Source organism: Bactrocera neohumeralis, chromosome 5 (genome assembly GCF_024586455.1).
Source record: "Bactrocera neohumeralis isolate Rockhampton chromosome 5, APGP_CSIRO_Bneo_wtdbg2-racon-allhic-juicebox.fasta_v2, whole genome shotgun sequence".
In the NCBI taxonomy this organism is placed as follows: Eukaryota; Metazoa; Arthropoda; class Insecta; order Diptera; family Tephritidae; genus Bactrocera; species Bactrocera neohumeralis.
This window is the reverse complement of record NC_065922.1, coordinates 1,301,988-1,327,605: the sequence shown is the minus strand read 5'-3', so window position 1 is coordinate 1,327,605 and position 25,618 is coordinate 1,301,988. Positions and strand designations below refer to the sequence as shown.

General features: G+C 33.6%; 2 protein-coding genes across 6 annotated transcripts; one reads left to right on the top strand and one right to left on the bottom strand.

The window, feature by feature from the left end:
* Positions 1–574: 574 nt before the first annotated feature.
* On the bottom strand, positions 575–14,865 carry LOC126758121 (sorting nexin-27). Of its 2 annotated transcripts, XM_050472189.1 has the most exons (9): positions 9,434–9,625; positions 9,240–9,350; positions 8,958–9,114; positions 7,765–7,867; positions 7,618–7,700; positions 6,916–7,561; positions 6,672–6,861; positions 3,010–3,188; positions 575–2,946 (listed from the first exon to the last, which is right to left on the bottom strand). In XM_050472189.1, exons 2-9 carry the CDS (start codon positions 9,316–9,318, stop codon positions 2,878–2,880), a joined length of 1,506 nt encoding a protein of 501 aa, XP_050328146.1. In that variant the 5' UTR covers positions 9,319–9,350; positions 9,434–9,625; the 3' UTR covers positions 575–2,877. The 2 variants fall into 2 exon arrangements, with proteins under 2 accessions (XP_050328146.1, XP_050328145.1); XM_050472188.1 differs by lacking the exons at positions 9,240–9,350; positions 9,434–9,625 and adding an exon at positions 14,751–14,865.
* Positions 10,147–25,499, top strand: LOC126758116 (tyrosine-protein phosphatase non-receptor type 9). Of its 4 annotated transcripts, XM_050472176.1 has the most exons (8): positions 10,166–10,419; positions 12,200–12,430; positions 12,498–12,728; positions 21,097–22,034; positions 22,110–22,261; positions 23,487–23,716; positions 23,861–24,068; positions 24,143–25,499. In XM_050472176.1, exons 1-8 carry the CDS (start codon positions 10,372–10,374, stop codon positions 24,367–24,369), a joined length of 2,265 nt encoding a protein of 754 aa, XP_050328133.1. In that variant the 5' UTR covers positions 10,166–10,371; the 3' UTR covers positions 24,370–25,499. The 4 variants fall into 4 exon arrangements, with proteins under 4 accessions (XP_050328134.1, XP_050328133.1, XP_050328136.1 ...); XM_050472177.1 differs by lacking the exon at positions 24,143–25,499 and having other exon boundaries at positions 10,147–10,419; positions 23,809–23,899; XM_050472179.1 differs by lacking the exons at positions 10,166–10,419; positions 12,200–12,430; positions 12,498–12,728 and adding an exon at positions 15,832–15,864.
* The last annotated feature ends 119 nt before the right edge of the window (positions 25,500–25,618 follow it).

The following is a 25,618-nucleotide window of genomic DNA, read 5'->3' as shown; positions in this document are numbered from 1 at the left end:
ACTTTGAGTTATTATTGATTCTACTAATTAACCGCATTAAGAGCAGCTTAATTGACAAAAACATTTTGTATTTACTTCGTTAACAATTAGCGAAGCATCTCATAGCTTCTTAACACTTTAATTGTCCATATCTCTAGCCAATATTTGTATAGGTTTAGCTATAAACTGATAACGTTAATTAAAAAATTGAAAAACGCTCAATTCGTAGTATTTTACAAACACAAATAAGTATATTGCATACAATGTACACAGTGCTTGAATTCACAAGTATATACGCAAACGATTGCCACCCGATGTTTGCACGTCGCTGGGAGAGCAACCCGTCTAAAATTTAAAAGATCTTAAAATTTTTTTTTTAAATATACATAATACATATTATGTGATGTTTGGGGTATGTGTTCTATACGGAGCGTATTCGGTTCTATCCAATGCCCCATATAAGTAGCCCATTTAAGGTAATGTAACAGTAGTATAGACATTAAACCAAAGGTTCGTATAATGGCTTTTGAATTTTATTGAACATACTATTAGTCAAGACACATCCAACCCAGAACTATATGCATTTTAAACGTAATTCATTTAGACGCAGTTTATTTTATTGGCAATAATAATAAAATATAATAATAATTTAAATAATCACAATATATGTTCATAACGTAAATCTAAAATAATGTTACTGTGAAATTTTAAATTTAGGACAGCAACTGTCAGTAAAATAAAATAAATGTCTGCATATTCATTCATGCAAGAGATCTAAACATTTTAATTTCGAATTGTAAGTTTTTGAAGTTGTGTAACATATTTTCATAGCCAACTCTTTATCAAGTTGATTATAATAAGCTACGGATATTTAGATACTTTCAATTAATGGATAAATAATTTTGAAAGGTCTGAATATTGAAACAAAATCATTCTATCGCTCTATGGTTGATAGTTCCATACTAGTTGCTATACATGAATATATTAATGAAATGTTGTCAAAAGCCATAAATGTTTATAATAAAAACAATATAATTAAATTCATATTAAAATGAGAGTTGTAACAATCTATTTTATACTTAAGTTAAATAATTATATTTGCTCGTATATTTCATTAGAGTCTTGATTCATCAGCTGAGCTTAGATAAGATAGGAATATGCTGGACAGGATTAACTTTTTCTGTACATTTCTACTTCTATTTAGTAAATGCATTCAGACACCTGACCGTTGCCGTTAGACTCATATACACTTGTCTGATGCTTGCATACTCATTTTACCTACATAAGGAATGTCAGAGCCAGAACTAGTTTGCTATTATATCGTAATTATTGTAATGTAATGGCCACATTTATGCTTTTTAAAGAACGATTTGTAAATATCATGAAACTAAAGAATATCACTATATTTTGAAATATAAATAATTTGTATGTGTATTTTAAAATAATATGCTAGTTTTTTCGTATATTTATGCAAACATATGGTTATATGAGCCAACAAGTTGTATATATGTATGTATGTGCTTCAAAAGTGTACAATGCGAGTTCATATTTGAAAATTTCAAAAAGCGTAGAATTAGGTTTATTTAAAATGAGATAGTGTGAATCTAATTATATGTTTATCAATTTTTTTCTATATTCCCGATCTCTTAGGCTCACAATATGTTTTAAGTTGGAAATACATAGAAAAATATGTTGCTTCAGAAAGCTTCTACTGAACTAATGGAAAAAGGTCAGACGAATATATTCAATATTTTTTATCCATTGCTCGCAATCAATTTTTGAAACCTTTTCGAGGAACAATAAAGAGTTAAAACAAAATACCGAGGACATCGGCGTTGTTAAAAAAATATATATGTTAACAAATTATTCTCATTTTAGATGTTTTCTGATGTTGCTGAATACGCTTTGTTTGTACTGATAATATAGAATTATTATATACATACAAATAGATTTTTCTATTTTCATATACTTGCAAAAAATACAACTTTTCGTATTTACGTTTGTTCGTTTTACGGTTTTTGTTAAATTTACATCAGATATTGTGGAAGAATGTTCCTAGTTCCTCCAAATATATTTCATATTGTAACTATCATTTACTTTGGGCCAATGCGCATGATTTTTTACTTACTATCTACTTTTTAACGCTTTTGAGAGTTTTAATTCATAAACAATTTGTTTTTATTTGATTTTCACTCATAATTAATTAATTATTTAGACTTTTTTTATTTACTTGTCCATTAAATTTTCTATATATTTCTGTTCCACTATGGGGTACGTAAGCCTTCATCCTTAGAAATTGACAACAATTTTAATATTAATTTTTTAAACATCTTAGATTAATTTAAATGTATTTACGTTAAAAGCAATTTGATCTTAGTGCGAAAATACCAATTTGTTCACATTTGAAAGTGTTATGGTGCATTTAAATACATGTATGCATATGTATTTACAGTTGACTTAACTTTAAAAACTGTCATTTCTGAGTTATGTGTAGTTAAGTTTGTATGACATAATTCATTCAAAGCTTGTTAACTTATTGTTGTTATATATTTAATAATTTTGGTTGATTTGATCAGTATAATTAATACTTCAATTACATTTGCATTTCTCTATATTCGGGATATTATGGCCATTGATTAAATAAAAATAAATTTAATTATAACAATTTATCAGACCCACTTGCTACTAAGTACACGAAAATATTCACTTGACGGAGTAGACGAGTAGTGTGTGTCGAAAAGACAAAAGTAGAAAATGTCGTAGCTTTGAGATGTTGATTATCAACTGGATAAATAGCGAAATGCTAAGAGATAATGAATTGATTCTGCGAAATGCTTAAATAGTTGTAAAACTAGAATAAATTGAAGCCCACGCTCAAGCGTTGTGAACTCGTTTCTGTTAATCACCAGTGTCTTCCCACTTTCGTTCCTCCACTATTCGATCGAAACAATCAGCTAAAAATGAATGCTGCAGTTTTGGAAAAACAATAAAAAATTTCATTCTTTGATTGAAATAACAAAGAGTACTTACATATGGCGTATATACTTTAACCCAACGCGCCGGTTTATCCGGACGATTGTATTGAAAGCAGAAAGACATGGACTCTTCGTCGCTCTCCCACCGTGTTATACTTTCCCAAGTTAGCTCGACCATTTGCGCCTCCATTGAACCATCCTCCCGACAAGCATGCAAACGGAAACTTTTTATACCTGATAAAAAAAAATATTGACAACGTGATAAATTAGAAAATAAATTTACGAAGAAACTACTTGAAAAACTTCTCTAAATTATATTACATATTAACATTATTCGACGTGCATAAGGATTTTTATGTTGTTATTACCTCTATATTTGTAATCATAACGATCGAGCATATATTTTAGAATTTTTGCCAATTTAGTTAATACTTTAAAATACAAGATTTGTTTATATATTCAGGATGTTTCGGGAGTTGAAAAAATATGGGTGTTTTTCATGCAGAAATAAACGCAAATAAGTACAAGTTTGTGCTTTGTGTATTTCTATCTCTATAATCATCCCTTTAGTTCTCCATCAATTCTAAACAAAATGGTTAATAATCTTCTTCTTCTTCTTTATTGGCGTAGACACCGCTTACGCGATTATAGCCGAGTTAACAACAGCGTGCCAGTCGTTTCTTCTTTCGTTTCGCTACGTGGCGCCAATGGGATATTCCAAGCGAAGCGGAGTGGGAGTCTTCCTCTTCCTCTGCTACCCCCGGCGGTTACTGCGTCGAAAACTTTCAGAGCTGGAGTCGCTGTCTTTTAATTCGCTAAACAATGTCAATGTCGTCATATATCTCATCGTTCCATCGAATTCGATATTCGCCGTGGCCAACGCGCAAAGCACCATAAATCTTTCGCAGAACTTTTCTCTCGAAAACTCGCAACGTCGACTCCTCAGTTGTTATCATCGTCCAAGCCTATGCATATAGCAGGACGGGAATAATGAGTGACTTATAGAGTTTGGTTTTTGTTCGTCGAGAGAGGACTTTACTTCTCAATTGCCTACTCAGTCCGAAGTAGCACCTGTTGGCAAGAGTTATCCTGCGTTGGATTACCAGGCTGACATTGTTGGTGGTGCTTACACTGGTTCCAAGATAGACGAAATTATCTACAACTTCGAAGTTATGACTGTCAACAGTGACGTGAGAGCCAAGTCGCGAATGCGACGACTGTTTGTTTGATGACAGGAGATATTTTGTCTTGCCCTCGTTCACTGCCAGACCCATTTGCTTGTCCAGTCTTTAGAAAGCAGAACTAACGGCACGGGTTTTGAGGCCGATGATATCAATATTATCGGCATACGCCAGTAGCTTTACACTCTTATAAAAAATTGTACCTGCTCGATTCAGTTTTGCAGCTCGAATTATTTTCTCCAGCAGCAGGTAGAAGAAGTCGCACGATAGGGAGTCGCCTTGTGTGAAACCTCTTTTGGTATCGAACGGCTCGGAGAGCTCCTTCTCGATCCTGACGGAGCTTTTGGTGTTGCTCAACGTCAGTTTACACAGCCGTATTAGTTTTGCGGGGATACCAAATTTAGACATCGCGGCATAAAGGCAGCCACCTTTTCGTGCTGGTGTGTGTCGATTCTCCTTTCAAGGGTCTTTTCCAAAATTTGGCGTATGGTGAATATCTGGTCGGTTGTTGATTTGCCAGGTCTAAAGCCACACCGATAAGATCCAATCAGTTTGTTGACGGTGGGCTTTAATTTAGAACCTTATACGCGATGTTGAGGAGGCTTATCCCACGGTAGTTGGCGCAGATTGTGTGGTCTCCTTTTTTGTGAATTGGGCAGAGCACACTTAAATACCAATCGTTGGGCATGTTTTCATCTGACCATATTTTACAAAGAAGCTGATGCATGCTCTTTATCAGTTCTTCGCCGCCGTGTTTGAATAGTTCGGCCGGCAATCCGCTGCTTTGTTAAAACTATTCATTGCCTCTAAAAATAATGTAGAAGCTATTACCACACAATTAGGGGAGCATTATAATCATGACAAGAGCAGGTCTTCTGCACGAATGATATCTAAAAAAGCCAATCAGTGGCCGTCATGGTATGAGGTTGCTTCATGCTGGCATCTTGTATCTCTACAAAAAATCTATGGAATAATGAAAGAAGACAATCTGCATATTTTGCAGAACCATATACCCGATTTTGTGGAGAGGAGCGCTTGTCTTAAAGATGAAGTCATATTTCAACAGGATGACGACCAAAATTTCTTACTGATGTAGTGCCAGTCCAAAGTTTACCTCCAATCCGATTGAGGATTTATAGTCAAAAGTCAAAAGAAGGTTGGGATAATACCGAGCAACCTCAAAGAATCTGCACGAGTTTTGGCAACGGGTACAGCGGGAATGGCATAGCTTTCCAAGTTTATGTATACAAAATTTGGTGGAAAGTATGCCAAATCTGGTGAAAAGTATTTTAGGGAGTAAATGGTTAGGGATTAATACTAGAAATTAGCTCTTTTCTGAAAGGTATGTACAAAATTAAGCACACAAGAGTTGTTTTAGTTTTATTTGTTTTTATACTCTTCCAATATGTTGCTACTGAGTATAATGGTTTTGTTCACCTAACGGTTGTGTGTATCACCTTAGCGTACATACTATATAAATTATCAGGATGAAGAGACAAGTTGAAATCCGCATAACTTAAGCTAAAAAAAAAACAAATTTACCTAGCGCAAATATTATAAGAATTCCTACCGACAGTATGAGAATTAATAAAACCGGATGATAATCAGGCTCGCGCCCATATAACGGTACTGTTAAAAACTACTAAACTGCTAAATATAGCAAAGACATTAAATTTTACCATCATAATGGTATGACAGGGCTTTATTGGAGCCAGGGTTAAAATTGGACGATAGCCTTGCCACCGCCTACTTTTTGGTGAAACACATATGTATCTCGAGATCCGCTCGACTGATTTCAACTAAATTCGATATATGACATTTTACTGACATTCCTATCTAACAGGGTGACTATGAGTGAAATCACACCTACTTTCCATACAACATAATTTTAAATTCCACTTGATTATTTCATTTTTTCATGTATAAACCAAGAAGCAATTTATATAACGGGATAAAACTTTACACGAAGTATGGCATTTTATGACCAAAAATTGTTCAAATCCAACAAAAACTGTTCAAGCCCCTGGGTACCGAATATGTGGACCTCAATATCTATAGTTCAATTTTGATCGAAAATATCGGTCAATGTATGGGGTATACAATTGAAATTCTGAGAGAATATTTATCTGATAATAATATCTCTGTGTATCAAAAATGCGTTCAATCGAGATAATATTTTTGTGAACCCTCATATAACTAATCTAGAGATTTTCGAATCCCCAGGTGACTTATCTTAATAAAATTGAGAGAGCGGTGCATATTTGTGCTTAGAATGAATAAAATCGGGTGAAAACTCGTCCTAAACCCCATTTAATTAACAAGCCTTATGTAGCTGAAACATAACCCCGGCTTTAGCCCTTGCAAGTTGCAAGAGTATGAAATGTTCGGTTAAACTGCTTAGCCCCTCCTTACTTGTTTTCTAGAATTTGTTATTTAAATGAAAGCATATATTCATGCTCATTGAGATATAAAAAATATACTGTTCTAAACGTAGCATTATTAATTTATTTACGAATTAAAAGCTATATTTACTTACCAACAGCTGGTATAACATGCCCTTCCTTGCGGCTATCACAGGCACAATGCGGAAATACAACATCACCATAGCCAGGTAGTGTGCGTGCCAATGCCAAATACTCTGATGCTTTCTTAGCATCTTGCAAGGCTTTTAACTCGTAAAGGCGACCTTCGGCACGTATATACCCACGATTAACTTCATCGATTGCCTACGATATAACAAATTACCACCACTAATTTGGAATATTTTAAAGCTTGTTTACCTGGTAGAAAATAAATTTTGCTGCTTGTTCACCATCCGGTAGGCCAAGTTCCCGATTCACTGAAAACAACCACCGGCGTACGCAAAGACAAGTGCTTGATGCAGTGCTGTAATTTTGCACGTACAGCTGATGTGGAATTTCATGTGGCTGCAGTTTTCTTTCAAAATTATATTCAACAATCTCAAAAAGGTAAAAATATTGCTGTGTATATGATGTAAGATTGGCACGTTGGACCAGAAGCTCCCATACAGCCTGCGCGTTAGCAGATTTTCGGACAGAGACAGTCGATACTTCATGATCAGGCAGCATTACTTTGATATCCACTGGAGAAGCGGATATATCATCTTCAGAGTCAGTGAGAAAATCTTGAACAGCATCACTTTCAGCGATAACACGCACTGCGCATACCTTTTCCAAATACTGCTCAAGACCTCTCCGACGTGTATCCAATTGCTGCTCACTTAATTGGAATGGCCATTTTCCTGGAAGCTTAGGAAAATTAAATCCGGCGAATTCTTTCCGCAGTATTGAGTGAAGATTCGCAAACTCTCGATAACGACGGGAGCACAGCTGACGCCCGGCCATGTGAATATTGAATACAATGTAGCGCTCTCCATTGCGATTCACAATACTATAATCTGGAATACTAAAAACGGGAATAATTCTAAAAGGTTGAATTATTAATATATACTCTTAAATTACCTAATGGGTAACGAACGTTTATCAGAATAGTCAATATAAGAGTAACCACTTTGATCTTCTTGAGGTTCAAGTCTCTCCGCTTCCTTTAAGACAAATTATATATCAAATCAAAACTGCATAATATGTATAATTTTGTGTATTACTCACTTGCTGTGTCACCGAAATTACCGTTAAAGTTAAGCAATCTCCTCCCGACTTAATCAAATCAACGACTTGTTTGTGAGTAGCTCCTTCTACGCTAACACCATTCCTGAAAAATAATAATGATTTCTTTTATATAGTACTAGGAATCATTTCGAATTCCTTCGTACATATTTGCTTTTATTTGCCTTTCAGGTGTTTTCCTGAAAAATGCTAACACAGCAAGGGCTAAAAGACTTTTTAAGGATATAATGATGGATTTAATCGGCTATTATAAACGGTTGGTGGTGATTTATGTAAATAGTGTAGTTATTATAAGTATATTGTTATTTCTATGGCCTATTTTATGCTACATAGATATCATTTCAGTTGCGACACGCTTTTCAAACATCTTTTTGATAGTAAGTTAAATTTCCAATATTCAATGTCTGATTTAATATAAACTACTGTTGGGTTGAAAATTGATATTGTTCCGTTTTCGTATTATCTCACAAATACTTAAATAATTGGGATGCATACCTAAGAATAAGTGCTTGCAATTAAAAATAAATACAAAATTTAATACATTTGCACGTCTTATCTGTAGCGACTATTATAAACATATTATGTTTTTGTTTATGAATAACTGATAAGCTTCTCCCTATATTCATCTCAAATTATGAACAATTTCGTGGTAAGAGGCAATAAATCTTACTATCTCAATATACTATACATACACATATATTTATGCATATATGCATGTAAATTTTTTAGTGGGTGTTGACTTGATTTCAAATTGAAATCAATACAATTTAAATTGTTTTGTGCTAGAGATTGATCAGACCGGTAAAAATTAATTGTTCGCTATGTATGATAAGTTATCCAATTTCATTGAGTGTTATTTTTATCTCACTGTCCATTAATTTATTTCACAATGTAAAAAGGTTATATATATAAATTATTGCATTTGTCTAGTCTGTTAAAGTTTGAGTAGTTAATTAGTTTATCATATGCGAATACATCAAGTGGGTGTAATAAAGCAAATCATTGTATTGTAAATTATTTACCCCTAATTACGCTATTACCAGTCCAAAAAATTTATTTGTTACAGTTAAATAAAATCGTATACACATAGCCATAGAGTCGAATAAAAATTAATTTATGCATAGGTTCATGTATAAATTGTTATTAAGCTTCTATTAATCATCATGAATACTTACACCTCGAGAATACGATCTCCTTTTTTTATTCCAGCCTTCTCTGCCGCCCCATTTTCCAGAACAGCACTTACATGCTGCAAGGGAGCATACAATTCCCCATTTATCGAACGAAGTTGCCCACCTTCAGAAACTTGTCCACGTACATTGAAACCAAAACCTTATATTAAAAAATCAATACATTAGGTGTGTGTGTGTGTATTGCACTTAAAACCGTAAGGCAACTGCTAACTTCGATTCAGAATAAAATAAAGTCAAAGTTATTTAATTTTTTGCCGTAATTACCAGTTTCCGTCTTGTAAATATGTACCACTCGCGGACCAGTTGGCGCAGCAGAGTCACTCCCAACTCCACCGCCGCTCATATTAAATACTTAAACCTGCGCTATTCTTGTAGCTTTAATAAAAGAAAACGTTCGATATCTTGATAGAGGATTTCTAAGGCTTGAATATAAAATATTAGTATAAGTAAGTTCCTACTTCTTAGACCACAGCCCAATTGGTGGTCTGCTTCTTATGATAACAAAAACAAATAATGGATTTCCTCAATTTTTCACTATATGAACTACTTTATTCCTAAAATTCAAATGTATATATACTTTTCATAAGTTTTAATTACTGAAAAGTGTTTTTAATTTTCACTTAGATACGAACGACACTATAATAAAAAATAAAGTACGAGGGAACAGATATAGTGATTGCCACCTGATACGATAAAGACGCCCTGCCGGATTTTCGTAACGGAAAGGATATTTTATAGTGGTTATGGAAATTTAAGTCAAAACAGAAACTAACGTTACCGCTACTTTCGAGATAACTAAGTTACGGCATTAATAGTAATTGTGTGTGATAAAAGCTTATTAAAGAAAAATTAAAGAAAAAAAAGTGTGCTTGCGTTCATGAATGAAAATATTGTTGTTGTGTGTTCTTCTACAAATTTGGACTTGTGACGCTGCTGATGCTAAAATCTACATGTCGTATATTCCCTATTCAATATTTTCTCAGAATTCACAAAAATTTGAACTAAGTGGCAACATTAGCCACAATGGTGATTCATTAAAGGTAATGCAGAGAACGTATAATATATTATACGTTCTCTGGAAATGCTTCGAAGACTGAAAAAATGTAATAGATTCAGGCATTGATTGTTTTTGTTGATGTTTGCTTTCAATTGATGTTCTTATTGTGCGTTTTCAGAGAAAGTTACAAGTTTATCAACAGTCAATTGGTTTTGTGTTAAAAATAAACCATAGCCATAAAGTACACCATCAACCAATAAATATATGTAAAGCAGATACGAAATATGATAAGTGAACACATAATTTACGAATTTGTTAGAAAAATACTTAAAATAAAATTAAACATTTGTGGGAGCAACCCTGTTTGGGCTACAAAGCGAGATTAGAAGAACCGGAGTCATGTCAGAATTACACTCACTCAAAATGGCGTCGGAAGATGTAAATTTTGTAAGTAAAATTCCTCTTCCAATTACATTTTTTACGTTTCAAAATATATGAACTAATATATAATAACAAATATCCTGCTAGTGAAAGTGCAATTTAAATAAAAAACTGTGACAAATCGTTATATCTCCACCAAACTTGTATAGATGGAAATTTAAATTTGCTGTATCAGTAGATTTAAGTTCTCTGATTATCAGTTTGAAATTCCACCACATATCGTCAAAATTGAATGGAAATATGGTGGTATTTAATATTATAATGAATATGGGCATTTGAATATTTTATGTACCTATGTGGATTTAAATGTAGAAATTGATGTACTTGGTGTAGATATTGTTCTTACAAATTGTTTTGGAATTAGTGTGATTGGAATAAGGATAAATTAATTGCACTTGCACGTGTGTATGTTGTATGTTTACAAGTGGTCTTACGCGTATTTGTATACACAAATGTGAGATTGCTGAATTTTGCTTTTCATTTTCTATCTTCTTTTTTGTTTTCATTATGTTTCGCCATCCCTTTTCTGATTTCTAATAGGATAACAGCTGATATTAATTTCAATTCATCTAGAAAAAAACAAAGGTGCAGTTAATTCTTTCATTGTAATGTGGCTCATAGATGTGTTTTGTAAAAAGTAAAAACAAAAAAGTTTTTCGAAACCAAGATTATTAATTTTATAACACGGAAGTTAGTAAAACATTTATTTACTTAAAAAGAAAATAGAAGTGCGAATATCATCTTTTGCAACTTGTCTAAGGACGGATAGTAATACATTTTCTCAATGTACCATTGGACACCTTTCGGTTTCCCTTCGGAAATCTACGTACCCAATTCGAGTGCCGTAGCTTAATTTGAATTAATTAAACTACAATCAAGAACATCACTTTCCACGGAGAGTAAATTATTGCAATTGCTCGAGCCACGCTTCTCATACTTACATTCATATTATATACATATATATGCGTTAGGCTATCATCAATAAAAGTGATATATACGTACATATACATATATATATGCAGAGGCCAACAGAATGACTCAAGAGGAAACTATTCTGATTAGCGCCGGCAATAAAGTAATGACGGTATTTTTATTTCGATACGTCACCGAGGCCTGGTCAGCAACAAACAGCTTATATCATATCAGTTCATTGGAATTGGTTGCTGTTTATCTTGACAGAATTCACTGTGTGTAGGCACGCCGATTTTGCTTCTCCTGCTACCCACCGAGAGCCTACAAATTTAAATACCACTTCAAATGTATATATGTATATACATACTATATGCTGTTTGTAACGTGGTAATGTTTTTGTGTTACCAAATCGTATTACATTATCTTTTTTTCTTGTTGTAACAGTATATACATATCTTGTTGTAACAGTAGTACAGAGATTACAGTTATGAAAAAATTAAAAATTAAAATACATTAACTACTGAGCACAATAGCGTATTAGAACTTAGCATTGAGTCTCTGCTGTTCAGATGGCGGCCGTTTAGAAGAGAGCATCCTCTTAAGATGTATGGCATTTTAGAGTGACTGGGTCAGTCCCCAGAGTTTTTTTTAAATTTGTCAATCGAGAAGTTGTTCGTTTAAATGATTTAATATAGAAATCTAAAATTATATTCATAATATAATTTAATAATATATTCATGATCTCAAATGAATAGTATAGCATTGATTACTCTTTTTAATTTCTTTCAAATTTTTAAATTGTAAATATACTTTTTTGACATGTATGACCGGTTCTTTGATTTGACTATAAAACAATTTATTTTTAATTTTTTAGGCTGTCAAACAATTTATTGAACATTGTAATGGATCCTCATCAAGTGTTAGACGAAATATATCATGTACAACGGCGATAAAATTTCTCTACGCACGAAAATTTGATGTACATAGAGCTGTATCACTTTATGAACAACATGAACAAATTCGGCTACGAGAAGGCTTGTACAACATAAATCCAGATTTAGAACCGCTGTATTCAGAGTTAAAAACTGGAAAATTCACGATATTGGTTAGTGATTACTCATAATTTTTTTAAATAAATTAATTTCACAAAAACGCAAATTTTCTTCCTTCAGCCTTCACGTGATGCTAACGGAGCAGCGATTGCACTTTTCACAGCAAACAAACACAGTCCTCTTAGTGTTACGCATACAATAACATTGCAGGGTATCGTATATCAACTCGATTGCGCACTGCAAGACACAGAAACTCAGAGGGCGGGTCTAATCTTCATATATGATATGAGTGGCTCGAAGTATTCAAACTTCGACTATGATTTGTCACAAAAAATTTTAACATTGCTTAAGGTAAGTTTTTGGGAAACACTCTTGTTTGTCCTGTAAATATGAAAATTTTTCAAGATATCTACTATTTGTCTTAGATATATGTACATATGTTTGTAGTTCTTAATATAACGTTTTTAAATGAAACGTTGTTACTCTTCTGTAAAATTTTTATCGATGTGTAAGATTGGCAAATATGGAGCGGTGGTTTGTGCATCGAAGGCATCGCAGACTTCGGTAGATTTTCAACTGTCGATGCAACAAAACTTACTTGCGTCTGCGCGTCTGGGGCATGCTGAAGCTCACACCGCTTCATCTAGTGATCAGGTAGACTGCTAAGCGTACCCTGATGCTCATGATGGTATAGGGGTATGGTAAAGGGCGGATAATTTCGTCTCAACAACTGAAGGCATAAGGGGAGGAAACACCACTGGCCTATCTTCTAAGAGACGATGTTACAAAGAGGGATAACCGGCAACGAGTCGGCTTCTAAGGCGATTCTGGCAGCAAGCAATAGGTATGCACCATCTTAGGCTGCTTTTGGGAGTTTACAACCAAGCAAGGCTTAAAGATATGATCAACCGCTGCAAGCTCAAGAAACTCCTACCCGATATGAGTATGGCTTCTTGTGCAAATTGCTGGTTTTGCGATGCAGGCTCGAGTCCCTTGGATCCATTTATGTCGATAGGGATCACATAACTTCAATAGCGCCCTGCCACTTCTTAGAATTCGTTGGGAATATTTGTGATGACGGATTCGGCGATGTACATTCTAATTTTTACATTACTTACATTGTTATTTAGAAGGCAGGCATGATCAAATAGTAATATCAGTTGGTCCTAATTTGTACCATAGTTTCTTTAGTTCTGGCGAATAATTTGTGAAATATAAAAATTTCGTAATGAGTAAGAAGTTTTAAGCTTTGGAGAAAATAATGGATTTCTATCAGCATGAGAAACAATTAGTGTGAGGAAAAATTTTCCCTGAAAGTATAAGTAAAGAATTGAAAAGAAGGGCCATCCATCATTTTGTTATTTTCTTTGCGTCCAGTAAGTATTTGTAAAAAAATTATTATATATTTTTTTAAGTAATTTTTTGCTGTCCCTTTTATATTTTTTAATAATAATAAACTAAATTTACTGTATAACGCAATTAAAGGGTGTGAATAACGAGCTTCTGGTCTCTTCTCTGATTTTATTCATATCGGGAGTTTTGGTGGATATTCGTGATGGAACAAATATTAAATGTTATTAGAATACTCTATAGTACTCGAAAAATATCAAAAGTTCAGACGTAGAAAAACGAGTTTATGTGTGTTTATTATTATTAAAGGAAGTTTTTTTCCCAATTTTTTTTCCACGGATGCATGCACACTATACGTGCAAACCTTGATCAATTGAATGTAATAATTAATTCATAGGTTAATGTGTTTGTATGCATTAGTTAAACAATTTTTTTTTAAATTTCCATTGATTAGTTTCCAATTGATAATTTGGATTGGTTTCCGAACTCTGCCTTGATTTTTTTTTTTTTTTTTTTTTTTTTTTTTTTTTTTTTTTTTTTGGTGCTAGTTTTCATACTTTTTGTACTGCTCGTTACTGCCTCTTTGTGAGATCAGTTCTCTTTTTCACTCATAGTCATTCTAATAGCTGGGACAGAAACAAAAACCATTGTTGCTTACATTCAAGACAGACAAGTTTTGTTGTTGATTACGGTAACTTTCAGATATTTAAGTATATTTCAATATATCTTTCGGTGATACTTAATTTTATTTCTATGCAATTGATTATTATCGAGTTTCATTTATCTATTTCCACTGTACCAACATCCTTGAGAGTATCAGCGAATACTTTCCAAGTTTCATTCTTCTGACAGATACTGTACCATGAACAGTTAAGTAAACTAAACTGTTTTATTCTCTGCAACATATTTCGTATTAAGGTATTGTTTTTTAACTTGAATACTCAGAACGATATTGAAGCGTGTTCTTTTAGCAAAAACAACTCGGCGCGTTTCTTTATCGTAGTTGCTTCATTTCCTACTTACTTCGAGACGCCGCATTTGTACGCAGTCTTACCGATTTAAGAAATTCCAATACGCGCGAATTTTTGTTTCCGTTTTTAAGAAGAGACATTACCGTCTCATTATTTACACCTCTAATAGCTATAAGGCTTTGACACAAATAAAGTATGAAATTGCGCTTATGGCCAATAGATATTGTAAATGCATGTGCACATAAATATTTAGTTATGACAATTCCATTAAATGTTGTTCGCACACTTTGTTATAACATACCGAAGGGGCCATTTCTGACGATTGTCAAGAGATCGGAAGCTATTGGCGAGTGGTGAGCGAAGATGTGCTCACCAAACAGCCGGTTACACTCTTATTATACATAGGTATAGATATCGATATAGTATAGTCGCCATAAACGTGTAAAGGTAAACTCTCTCAAGCTTTTTTTGGTGATCGCAAATATTTACATAAGTATGTATGTATGTAGATATTTATGATCAGGTAACCATTAACATCACAATTATAATGATATGCAAAATACATATATATACTATATGTTGTTTCTAAATTCATTTCTGGTTGACTGTTTAAATGGTAAAGTTCTAAGTGGTGGGAGAGTAATTACATACATATTTACAAGTATACGAGGGCAGTATCAAAAGTATCCGACCTGACAGAGAAAATAATAAATAATACAAGTGCACTTACATACATGAATGATACAGTCTACTTTTGACTACAAAATATAACAAAAAGAACGTAGATTTCATACGTATAATAAGTATATAATGCAGTATTTTTTCTTTTTGTTTTCATTTTTCTCATGTATGTATGTACATATATGTATGTATTTTGTCAGCGGAAACGAAGTTGTGAAAAATTTGCTATTATAAAAATTTAATTGAACATAAACTTGCCTGCTGCCGTCCCTAAATAAAAGCGGCAGCTGTAAGTTACGGTCAAAAATTCATCATGCCTATAGGTTTTCTATGGCGCATATTTAAATAAGGGCGGGGGAACCCTGCGCGATTTTGGCAGCGCGTTGAGAAATAAAGTTGGCTGGAAAACTAAGAAATTGTAATTTTTCTGAAAAATATCGTGTCACCGCACCGCTCATCGCTTTTGCTTAGTTAAGTCAAGTAAGGTAAGCTGCCTTTGGAAAATTGGAATTAAAGTTATAATGTAAATAAATTAAGTAGTCATTATAAGTCGATTCTAATACTTCTGCGACTGCCCTCGCGTGTATAAATTTATATATTATATAGTATATGCATACATAAATACCCATGTATGTATACATATAAGTATATATATTTAAATACCTAATACAAATAAAAACATTCGTGTGTGGAGGGAGATTTCAATGATAATAACAACAACGTCAATGCGAGATTACGTGTGCGCGTGCGTCATATTAAACTCACTTTTCATTTGTTGCTTCTACCGCCAAAGTTATAGTTATATTATACGTATATATGTACGTACACGCATACTTGATACTTTCGGGCTATCTCTTATTTTATTAAGTAATTCGCTATTTAGTGTACTTGTTCTAGTCGTTCGCTTAGCTTGGCTTAATAATAACATATTACACGAGTGCAAAGCAACTCTTTACATAGAAATAAATAAATAACTAAATTTTCTGGTGTGTTTTGGTGAAAGTACACACTTGTTTTAAAATTATATTTTACATAATTTCACGAAACTCAGTCGAGCTGCACTGAGAAAGCAGCTGTCAATGAAAAAGTAAAAAAAAATTATTTAAAATATTGAAAAAAATAAGAAATAATATACACATGTTCCTACATACCTGTATGTATTTATGTATGTATTTACGTGTAGAAAATTTCTTTCGTGTTGTCATTTGTTAAGGCGTAGAAAATGTCGTTTGTGCAATTGGATTTTTAACTTTCATCTTAAATCCCAAGTTATCGGTTTTAAAATTGCCTGTGCTTTCCTTGGTGTAGTTAAATTAGAGTTCAAAATTGAAATTTTTGTGGTATAAAAGTTATATTTTTGGCGAAAACTAAAGCCAGTTCGGCAGTAAACGCATTGAAACATATAAACAATTCTGAATCACCCAAGTTAGCAAAAATAAATACTGAGGAGCTAAAAAGTTATTGGGTTACGTGAAAACATTAGCTACATACGTAGTAAGAATCATCCCAATTTCATACGATTCAATTCCCTGTATTGGTTGGTAAGTCTTCTAATAAGACTTTCAGCATTCGGTAATAAACAAAGTAGTAAATAGGCGGATATGACGCTTTTTGTTGTTGGTACATATAAACAAATGTGGTCATACAGCAGTCAGTTCCAGACACATATGTGCATACCCACAAGAATGGTAACAACAGTTAGCCAAGCACGGAAAAAAGGTATTTTCATAAGCAAGTTAAAAGCTTAAATAAGAAACCGGAAGTAAGGAACTCCATATTTGCTTAAGATTCTCTATTAAAATACAATGACAATGCGTACACATACTTGTACACACAGACATCAGTTTATATAAGTATACTGAATATAATAGTACATGTAGTTACATTGAAAGGTACATAGCTTTTTTCGTCATAATATGCTTTCGCTCTGTTCCCACAATTATTTTGTTTTCGCTATGTCAAAAGCGGACATAAGTAAATGTTGAAGTGAGTTATCCTGGTAATCAACTGACCGAATGCATATTTTTGCTCACTTTCATTTCGCATGAAAAAGCGAAAACTGAGTAGACCAATTTGTCGTATGGCTTTGCGACAAGGCAATATTTCAATCGTTGCAACGGAGGCAACTGTATCTGTAGCGAGAAGAGTTCGAGAATGCGAAAAGAGGAAAGCTAAATGACCTATCAACCCCCGAACTGCAACAACGCTCTAACCCTCAAATATCGTAAGCAAATTGTACGAATGGACGAGTCTCTTTTAGGCGCTGGCGCATTGTGTTGTCGATATTGAGAGGAATATGCCAATTTTTGGGGTTGCCGTTGTCCAATACAAGAGGATGGGCTGAAAAAATCAGACTGAACTAAAGTAAAGGCGAATATAGCGAAATTTCGAAACAGACGAGCATACTTTTTCTTGGGCAACTGTTTCTCCTCAAGTTTTTTCTATTTAGCTATTGCAATTAGGTGCGAATTTCTACGAATTAAATGTTTATAACAATTCAACAAAACAATTCTTATGAAGAATTCATATGTATATACCTACATACATATGTATGTATTTGTGTTTATAGAATCGTGAAAATTAAATTGTGCAAAGTGGAATAATTTTGGTGATAGCCTACTACAAATTTAACCCCTTCTCTGTATTTGCCATCGAGAAAAGTGTATTCGCATGAAAAATTCTTAAATATAACTCGTAGATGGAAAAAAATTACAATTAAATTTTAAACAGAACTGAGTGGAAATATATACATTTCAATAATGATAAAATGTAACGCGTCCAGTGATTGTTGGTAGTTTGTCAAAGTCGATATAAACAGTTGTTGTGGGAAAGCTATATATATACATACGTATTAATTCGACCATTGAAAAGGTTTCTGATGTGCAATAAGCGGGAATAGAGTTAACAAAACAAACAAAACGGCCATGCTCGACATATGTATGTACAGTGGCGGACAAGAGTCTATACATATACACCCCCTGTTTTCGTAGTTCAGAAAATACAAGTTAAAAAAAAAATGTGTTGATACACTTTTATTCTAATCACAATAAGTTAAAAAATTCAGTAATTGAAATGAAATAACAAAGTTATGGACGAAAAACTAAAAAATTGCGTTAAAATAAGTTTACGCAAATATAATCTGAACGCTATGTTTTCGGATCGTTATAACTTATAACTTTATGGGACTATGAAACCCCTAAACATAATTTAGCGTGAAAACTTTACCTAATTATAGATATTATTACATTTTGTGATTTAATTGTGCCTCCAGTGGCATCTATAACCACTTAAAGCCGCATTGTCTTTGATTCTACTAAATTTGACAAATCTGCACATATAATGCTCTTCCAAGCTCTCTATATGCGTTTTTTGAGTATAACAGCGCAAAAAACTGTTTTTTTTTAATGCTTTCCTTCAAAATTTCCTGGGCATACTCAAAATTTTCAAAATTAGGCTTTGAGGTGGTATGTTTAATTGTCGAGGATCATAATAAAGGTGCCAATGCTTAATAATTTGCATCCTATACTTTAAATCGTTATATTTTTGGAATATTTAACTCGAAACGAGATTCAAATTACCCACTAAGGATATCAATTTATTCCATATTACCCTCAATAAAGACTAAAATCCCAACTCCAGAGGCCTCAACAGCTCTTCAAAGCATCAAGCTGCTGCCGTTTCGCTTTAAGGTCGGTACTGAATTCTTCGGTGCCAGCTCAGCCTGTTCGAACTGTTTTTCTTCCATTGCTACAAAAATGATGACTGTGTAACGTTTAAAATTATTTGTATTAGTAATAGATGGATACTGTTTTGTTTGTGACCTATTTTATATTTGTTTGGCTAATTTTGGATGATTAACTTTCGAATATTTCTTGGAGTTTCAAGTTGACGTTTCTACAAGATAGCTTCCTCGAATGACCACTGAGCATTTCACTGAGGAGCTTTCTTCAGTTTTTCTTAAGTTTTTTTTTCAATGGTCTATACCGTCGGTTGACTGTCTTTAAAATTTTTGAAGTTTCGCCGTATAATTTTTTTTTTATATTTTATAACCAAATTTTTTATGCCAACGGATATTTTTCTTCAGAGTGTCTTTGTAACTATTTGTGTGTGCAAACTACAACTACAACTACAATAACACTTCCAATAATAACCAAATAATAAACACGATAAAAGGAAAGAAAGAAACACTTTTAACGCAATTTTTGAGTTTTTCGTTATGATCGTTTGTTGTTTTATGCTAAATAATGATTTTTTAGCTTATTATGATTAGAATAAACTAAACTGTATCTGCACATTTTTCTAAAATGTTTTTGTACACTTAGAACCTCGAAAACTGTGGGTGTATGTAGACTATTGTCTGCCAGTGTATGTATGAATATGTACATACATACATATATAAATACTGATCAATATTTTCGTAATTGGTATATTCTTGCGGAATCAATTTTTGTAGGATGTTAAATATTAATTACCTTTTTTTTAATAATTTAGTAAAAATTTTTTATGAATATGCAATTATGTCACTGATTGACGAAGTTTATCGTGAGTTCGAATACCCAGATTCTAATTAGATGGTATTTGTAGAGTACAAGAAAGCTTGAATCACAAAGCCATCAATGTGCCGCAGTATATGTATGTACATACATACATACATATGTATGTATATTATATATAATTTATAGGCACATGTGCTTGACCGTCTCAACTCTTTACCTTTTCAAGTCATAATTTAGTTATTCTTATTTCGAATCGTTTGTTTTTATTACTCTTCAAGTCAAATAATTCGCTTTTGATTATTTCAAATATTGCTGAAGAATGGCTGCGTATGTATTAACATACAAACATACTTATGTGGGCGGTGAAGGAAAACTAAATCAATTGTTGTTTTCGGAACAAGTGGTTTTTATTACGACCCAGCTACGAATGTATGTATGTATGTATGGATATGTATTCGTGAAGAGAACAAACAAAATGTATGTATGTAGCTTGTTGCGTTTAGTATACGCCGTGCGAGACTATAGTATACAATGTGGCTGGCCTTAATTCTAAGAAGATAGAAGAAAGTTATTAACAGAATTTCTTATTGATAATTTTTACTTTCGCAGAATTACTAATCAACATTGCATTTGCAATATGGAAACCTTGTTGCAACAGATCTGCCGATATGTCACGAACCTTTTTCATGAAAAGCAAATTCAGAGTTTCTCATATATACATACATAAATACTAACTTGACCACATTAACATTTTTGTTAATTGGAAAATCTCTAATTGTATTGCCACAAGGTCGCACATGCATACATACATTCACGTTTACAATTAATTTTTTGCACCTAAACACGTACGAAATGCAGTTACGTACACCATTTTACTACTTAATCTGATGGTGTACATTTTTGTCGCACTTGTTTCGAAAACAATCAGGTGCAGGTATTTTCTTAAAATACGTTGATATGTATGTAAATCATTATATACATTTACATACATATGTAATTCTTATATAATTCGATTTGATTTTTTGCCATTCATTATAAAGGTGGCACAGACTGAATCTGGACTACAAATTTACCATATATAATATCCCCAATATGTACATATATATGTATATCTGTAATCACAACAGGGCTTAATGATTAATTCATTGTAAATTGCCTCTGATTATATCCATTTCGACATATAGTATTTACTTTATTTATTTATTTATTTTGTTTTTGCAGGGTGGCTATCCAGCTCGTTTAAAAAAAGTCTTAATTGTGACGGCACCGCTGTGGTTTAAAGCACCGTTCAAAATTCTGCGATTATTTGTACGGGAGAAATTGCGTGAACGCGTCTTTACTGTATCTGTGCCAACGTTGGGCCTTCACGTGCCTCTGAAAGCATTGCCCCTGCATCTTGGCGGAGGATTGGAAATCGATCACGCCACATGGTTGCTACAGTGCCGCAAATCGATGACGAATCGTGAAGACGAACTGCTCGCCAATATTGAGCAAGTGGCTTTAAATCGAAGCAACACAATCAACGCTACAACTAATAGCAACGTTGTGAATAGTTCAGTTACCATTGTTGGGGATATAGACAGCAACGTTAACAGCAACATAAATACGACGACAGCCGCATTAACGAACGAAGACTACAGTCGACGTTTACTGGGCGGCGAGGAGCCCAACGAAAATATCACAATAAGCAGTCTGCGCGCTGTCATAGCTACATCGGCAACCGCTTTAAATCAAGGTAACAGTAATAGTACGGCATTATTATCTGTGTGCAACCAAATTGACACCGAGTCGGGGGTGGTTGCGGCGACGACGACGGCTTCAGTGGAAACATCAGTAGGTGTACCAGTGCTGAACGGATTAGAGGCCAGTGGAGTTCAAGGCTCCGTGGTTTTGGTGAATGGTGTAGCTGTTCCATCGGCAGTTACCAGCAACGCCAGTTCTAACGGCTCATCCGCCTTAAGTGAATTGTGGTCGGAAAATCCGCCAAGTAGTGCGTCGTCGGGGTTTAGTGATGACGACAGCCTGGCTGGGCAAGAGGGAGATCCAAAAACAATTGAACAAATTGTTCAAATGGTAAAAGAGCAAGGACGAAAAGGTCTGGTGAAAGAATATGCCGAAATACGTAATCGGGCGCCTGAGGGCACATTTGTTTATGCAAGGTTTGTGGATCTGTGCTACAAATATTATACAAAATGAATTAATAATAAAAAAATGCACAATATTTTATTTTGCAGAATGCGGAATAACTTGACAAAAAATCGCTACACGGATGTTCTTTGCTATGATCATAGTAGGGTGGTGTTGTCTAGGGAGGATGGTGAGGACTATATAAACGCCAATTTTGTGGACGGATACAAACAAAAGAATGCCTATATTTCCACACAAGGTAAATGACAGGGCAAGGTACTCCGTTGGTTTAGATTACGGAGTTTGTTGTTGTCAATAATAAATACAATATTTTAATGACGATTGATTTAATAGATAAAATTACTAAAAGCCTGTGTTCTTACGAGACATAAAATCATTTTTATACTCTTGTAACATGTTGCCACAGAGTATAATAGTTTTGTTCATCTAACGGTTGCATGTATCACCTAAAACTAAGCGAGATAGATATAGGGTTATATATATGTATGTATGTATAAATGATCATGCAAGCAGTAACTTCAGTGAAGTGAAGGTATCTTGATGAAATGTTCCTTGGCAAAAAAGTTAGGTGGAATTTGTTGATGGGCGTAATCGGACCACTGCTACGACTACAAAACGCAATTAACGGAAAACATATAAAGTCTCAGATCACTAAAGCAAATCGTAATCGTAGGATAACTCTGTCTACTCCACATATAACGGTACTGTTAAATACTATTAAAAGCGCGATAAATCAATAACTGAATACGACAGAGATATAAAATTTTACATCCAAGATGATATGAGAAGGCTTTATGGGAGCCGGGATAAAAATTGGACATTGGGCGTGGCACCACCCTCTTTTATGTAAAATCACACTGAAAATATCGGTCAATGTATGGGCTATATAATTAAAATTTAGAGAATTCTCTGCTGATAATAATATAATTGTGTATTAAAAATGGATTGAATCGGTTCAATATTTCCCTGAGCCCCATACATCCAATATACAAATTTTCGAATTTCTGGGTGACTTTATCGGCCAATATGTGAGTTATCTCAATGAAATTGAGAGAGCGTTTTTAACTCATAATAGTGTATTTTGGGCTTAAAATAGATAAAATTGGTCGAAAACTTGACCTAACCCGTATATAACTAAAATCAGAATTTTCGAACTTCTGTCTGACTTTACACCATATGATTGGTGATTATGAGTGAGGTACCTTAATGAAACCCAGGAACATTTATTAGTATGTGGCATGCGTTACTTCCAAAAAGAATTAATACTACCCCCAACTACCATATTTTCCTGAAGGATTTTCTCGAACTTTGATTCTTGCATGCTGCAAGAGCATAAAATCTTTGGTTACATCCGAACTTAGCCCTTCCTTACTTGTTCATATATGATAGGTGCTAAGGTCAATGCAAATTTTAATATTATAATACAATAATAATAATAGGCATTTTCTTAAATCTGATTTTAGGTCCATTACCGAAAACATCACAAGATTTTTGGCGTATGATATGGGAACAACATTGTTTGGTTGTTGTAATGACAACACGGGTCATGGAGCGTGGTCGAGTAAAATGTGGCCAATACTGGGAACCGACTGAGAATAGTTCCTTAGAATTCGGAAACTTCCACGTGCGAACACTTAGTATAGAAGTAAATGAAGATTATACAGTAGCATCATTAGAATTGAAAAATCTTAAGGTAAACTCTTTTTACATGTTGCTAATTACAATATTTTTTCTTAAAAACATTTTCAAACCTTCCGTTTACTGATATTTCCGGCAAAAAATCAGGTCAAAATGCATCGCATAATTGGTTTGACTTAAGAGGTATCTTCTATTTTAGACTGACGAAATTAGAAACGTTTCACATTGGCAATTCACAAGTTGGCCCGATTATGGTGTGCCGAGCTCTGCGATGGCCATGTTAAATTTTCTTCAGAAAGTGCGAGAAAAACAAGCATCTATGGTAAAAGCATTGGGCGATACCTGGGCTGGGCATCCGCGGGGACCGCCTATCGTTGTACACTGTAGTGCGGGCATTGGTCGAACAGGTGAAAACAAATCACAACAATTAATTACATTAAACTGGTTTATTAAATAATTTCTTTACTATTAAATTTCACAGGCACTTTTATAACATTGGATATATGCATATCGCGTTTGGAAGATGTGGGAACGGCTGACATTCGTGGGACTGTGGAAAAAATTCGTTCACAGCGTGCCTACTCCATACAAATGCCCGATCAATATGTATTTTGCCATCTGGCCCTGATTGAATATGCAGTTTCAAGGGGCATGCTGAAATCTGTAGATTTAACGGGGTTCGATGATCGTGGCGAAGATTCAGACTAAGAAGTATTCTGCTCGAAGCTCATAGGAAATAAATTCTCAACCGAAATCTTCGTATTCGGTTCTTAGGTTCTCGAAATGGCTAAGGCGTTTTGTAGAAAATAATAATGTAGCTGACATAATAATTGAAAAGAGAATCGAAATAGAAAATGATGCCGAAATTTTCTTAAGAACATAGCTCGTATTTACTTGATTAAATTTTTGTTATTTCATTTCGTTTCATCTTAGAGAAGTGAAATCTTTAATACACCCCGATAAAAAGTAAATATACATTTTAGTTTTGCAGAATCATAATGAATAATTAACGTTTAAATTAAATAATAGTAAAATATGTCAAGATCATAAGGAAATAAATAGAATTGGCCTAGATGTATAAATAATTTTAAACAATAAATTTAAAAATCCCTAAAACCGAATCATTTACATAGTTTTTTCGGGGCTTTTGCGTAGTGAATGGTCTATAAATAAGAATGTATCGAATAATAATTACTCTACGATATGCAAACACATCTTTAAACAATACTGAAAAGTATTGGAAAACTGATGTAACAATAATATTGATCAATTCTCAATAATACATCAATAGATTCTTCAAAACTCACATAAATATAGAGCTCTGGAACACCTGGCAAAGCGTTTGCTTTAGAAATTTGTATATTTATCACCGGTCTGAATAAGAGACTTAAAGTAAACAATTTGGTGATGTTGCAAAGTACAACGAAATGGGGAAACTATGTATAAAACTACTAATGGGATGGAGACAATTGATAAAAGTGAATGAGGTCGCCAACGGTAAACCGTCCTCCAAATATCTTCAAAGAGCCTAATAAATATAAAACAATAAAAAAAATTTATTGATATAATATCCTATAATCATATTTGAATGTCAGTAAACAAAACGTACAATTAGAAAAATATAAAGTTTATACTAAAATATTCACTTACTCATCCATCATATATATTATCTTTGGTTACTGATTCATTAAATTTTGCTTTCATGTCTGAAAAATGTACATAAAGTACGCTTAAAGTTGAAGTTGAAAATGTGTTTCCATTACGCTTTAAAATGTGTCACTGATAAATATTAGTAAATTCCAAGATTAATTAAATATGTATGTATGTATATTATAAAATTTGTGTTTAGTTCAATTGCTGTAGGGATTATGGTAAAGTCCTATCTTCATGTATGTGTATTTGCTCATCAATATGTAATATATTGTACGAAGTGCAAATCGTCATATTGCGATAAAGG

What these genes read in the sequence shown, in the direction of transcription:
- LOC126758116 (XM_050472176.1), top strand. Translation starts at nt 10,372, where the DNA reads ATGTCAGAATTACACTCACTCAAAATGGCGTCGGAAGATGTAAATTTT. An exon ending in CTGGAAAATTCACGATATTG is followed by an intron (nt 12,431 to 12,497) that starts GTTAGTGATTAC and finishes TTCTTCCTTCAG; the next exon opens with CCTTCACGTGATGCTAACGG. An exon ending in TGCCTATATTTCCACACAAG is followed by an intron (nt 22,262 to 23,486) that starts GTAAATGACAGG and finishes ATCTGATTTTAG; the next exon opens with GTCCATTACCGAAAACATCA.
- LOC126758121 (XM_050472188.1), bottom strand. Translation starts at nt 14,838, where the DNA reads ATGTCTCTTCTTAAAAACGGAAACAAAAATTCGCGCGTATTGGAATTT. An exon ending in CAAAATTTATTTTCTACCAG is followed by an intron (nt 6,862 to 6,915) that starts GTAAACAAGCTT and finishes GTTATATCGTAG; the next exon opens with GCAATCGATGAAGTTAATCG. An exon ending in GCATGTTATACCAGCTGTTG is followed by an intron (nt 3,189 to 6,671) that starts GTAAGTAAATAT and finishes TTTTTTTATCAG; the next exon opens with GTATAAAAAGTTTCCGTTTG.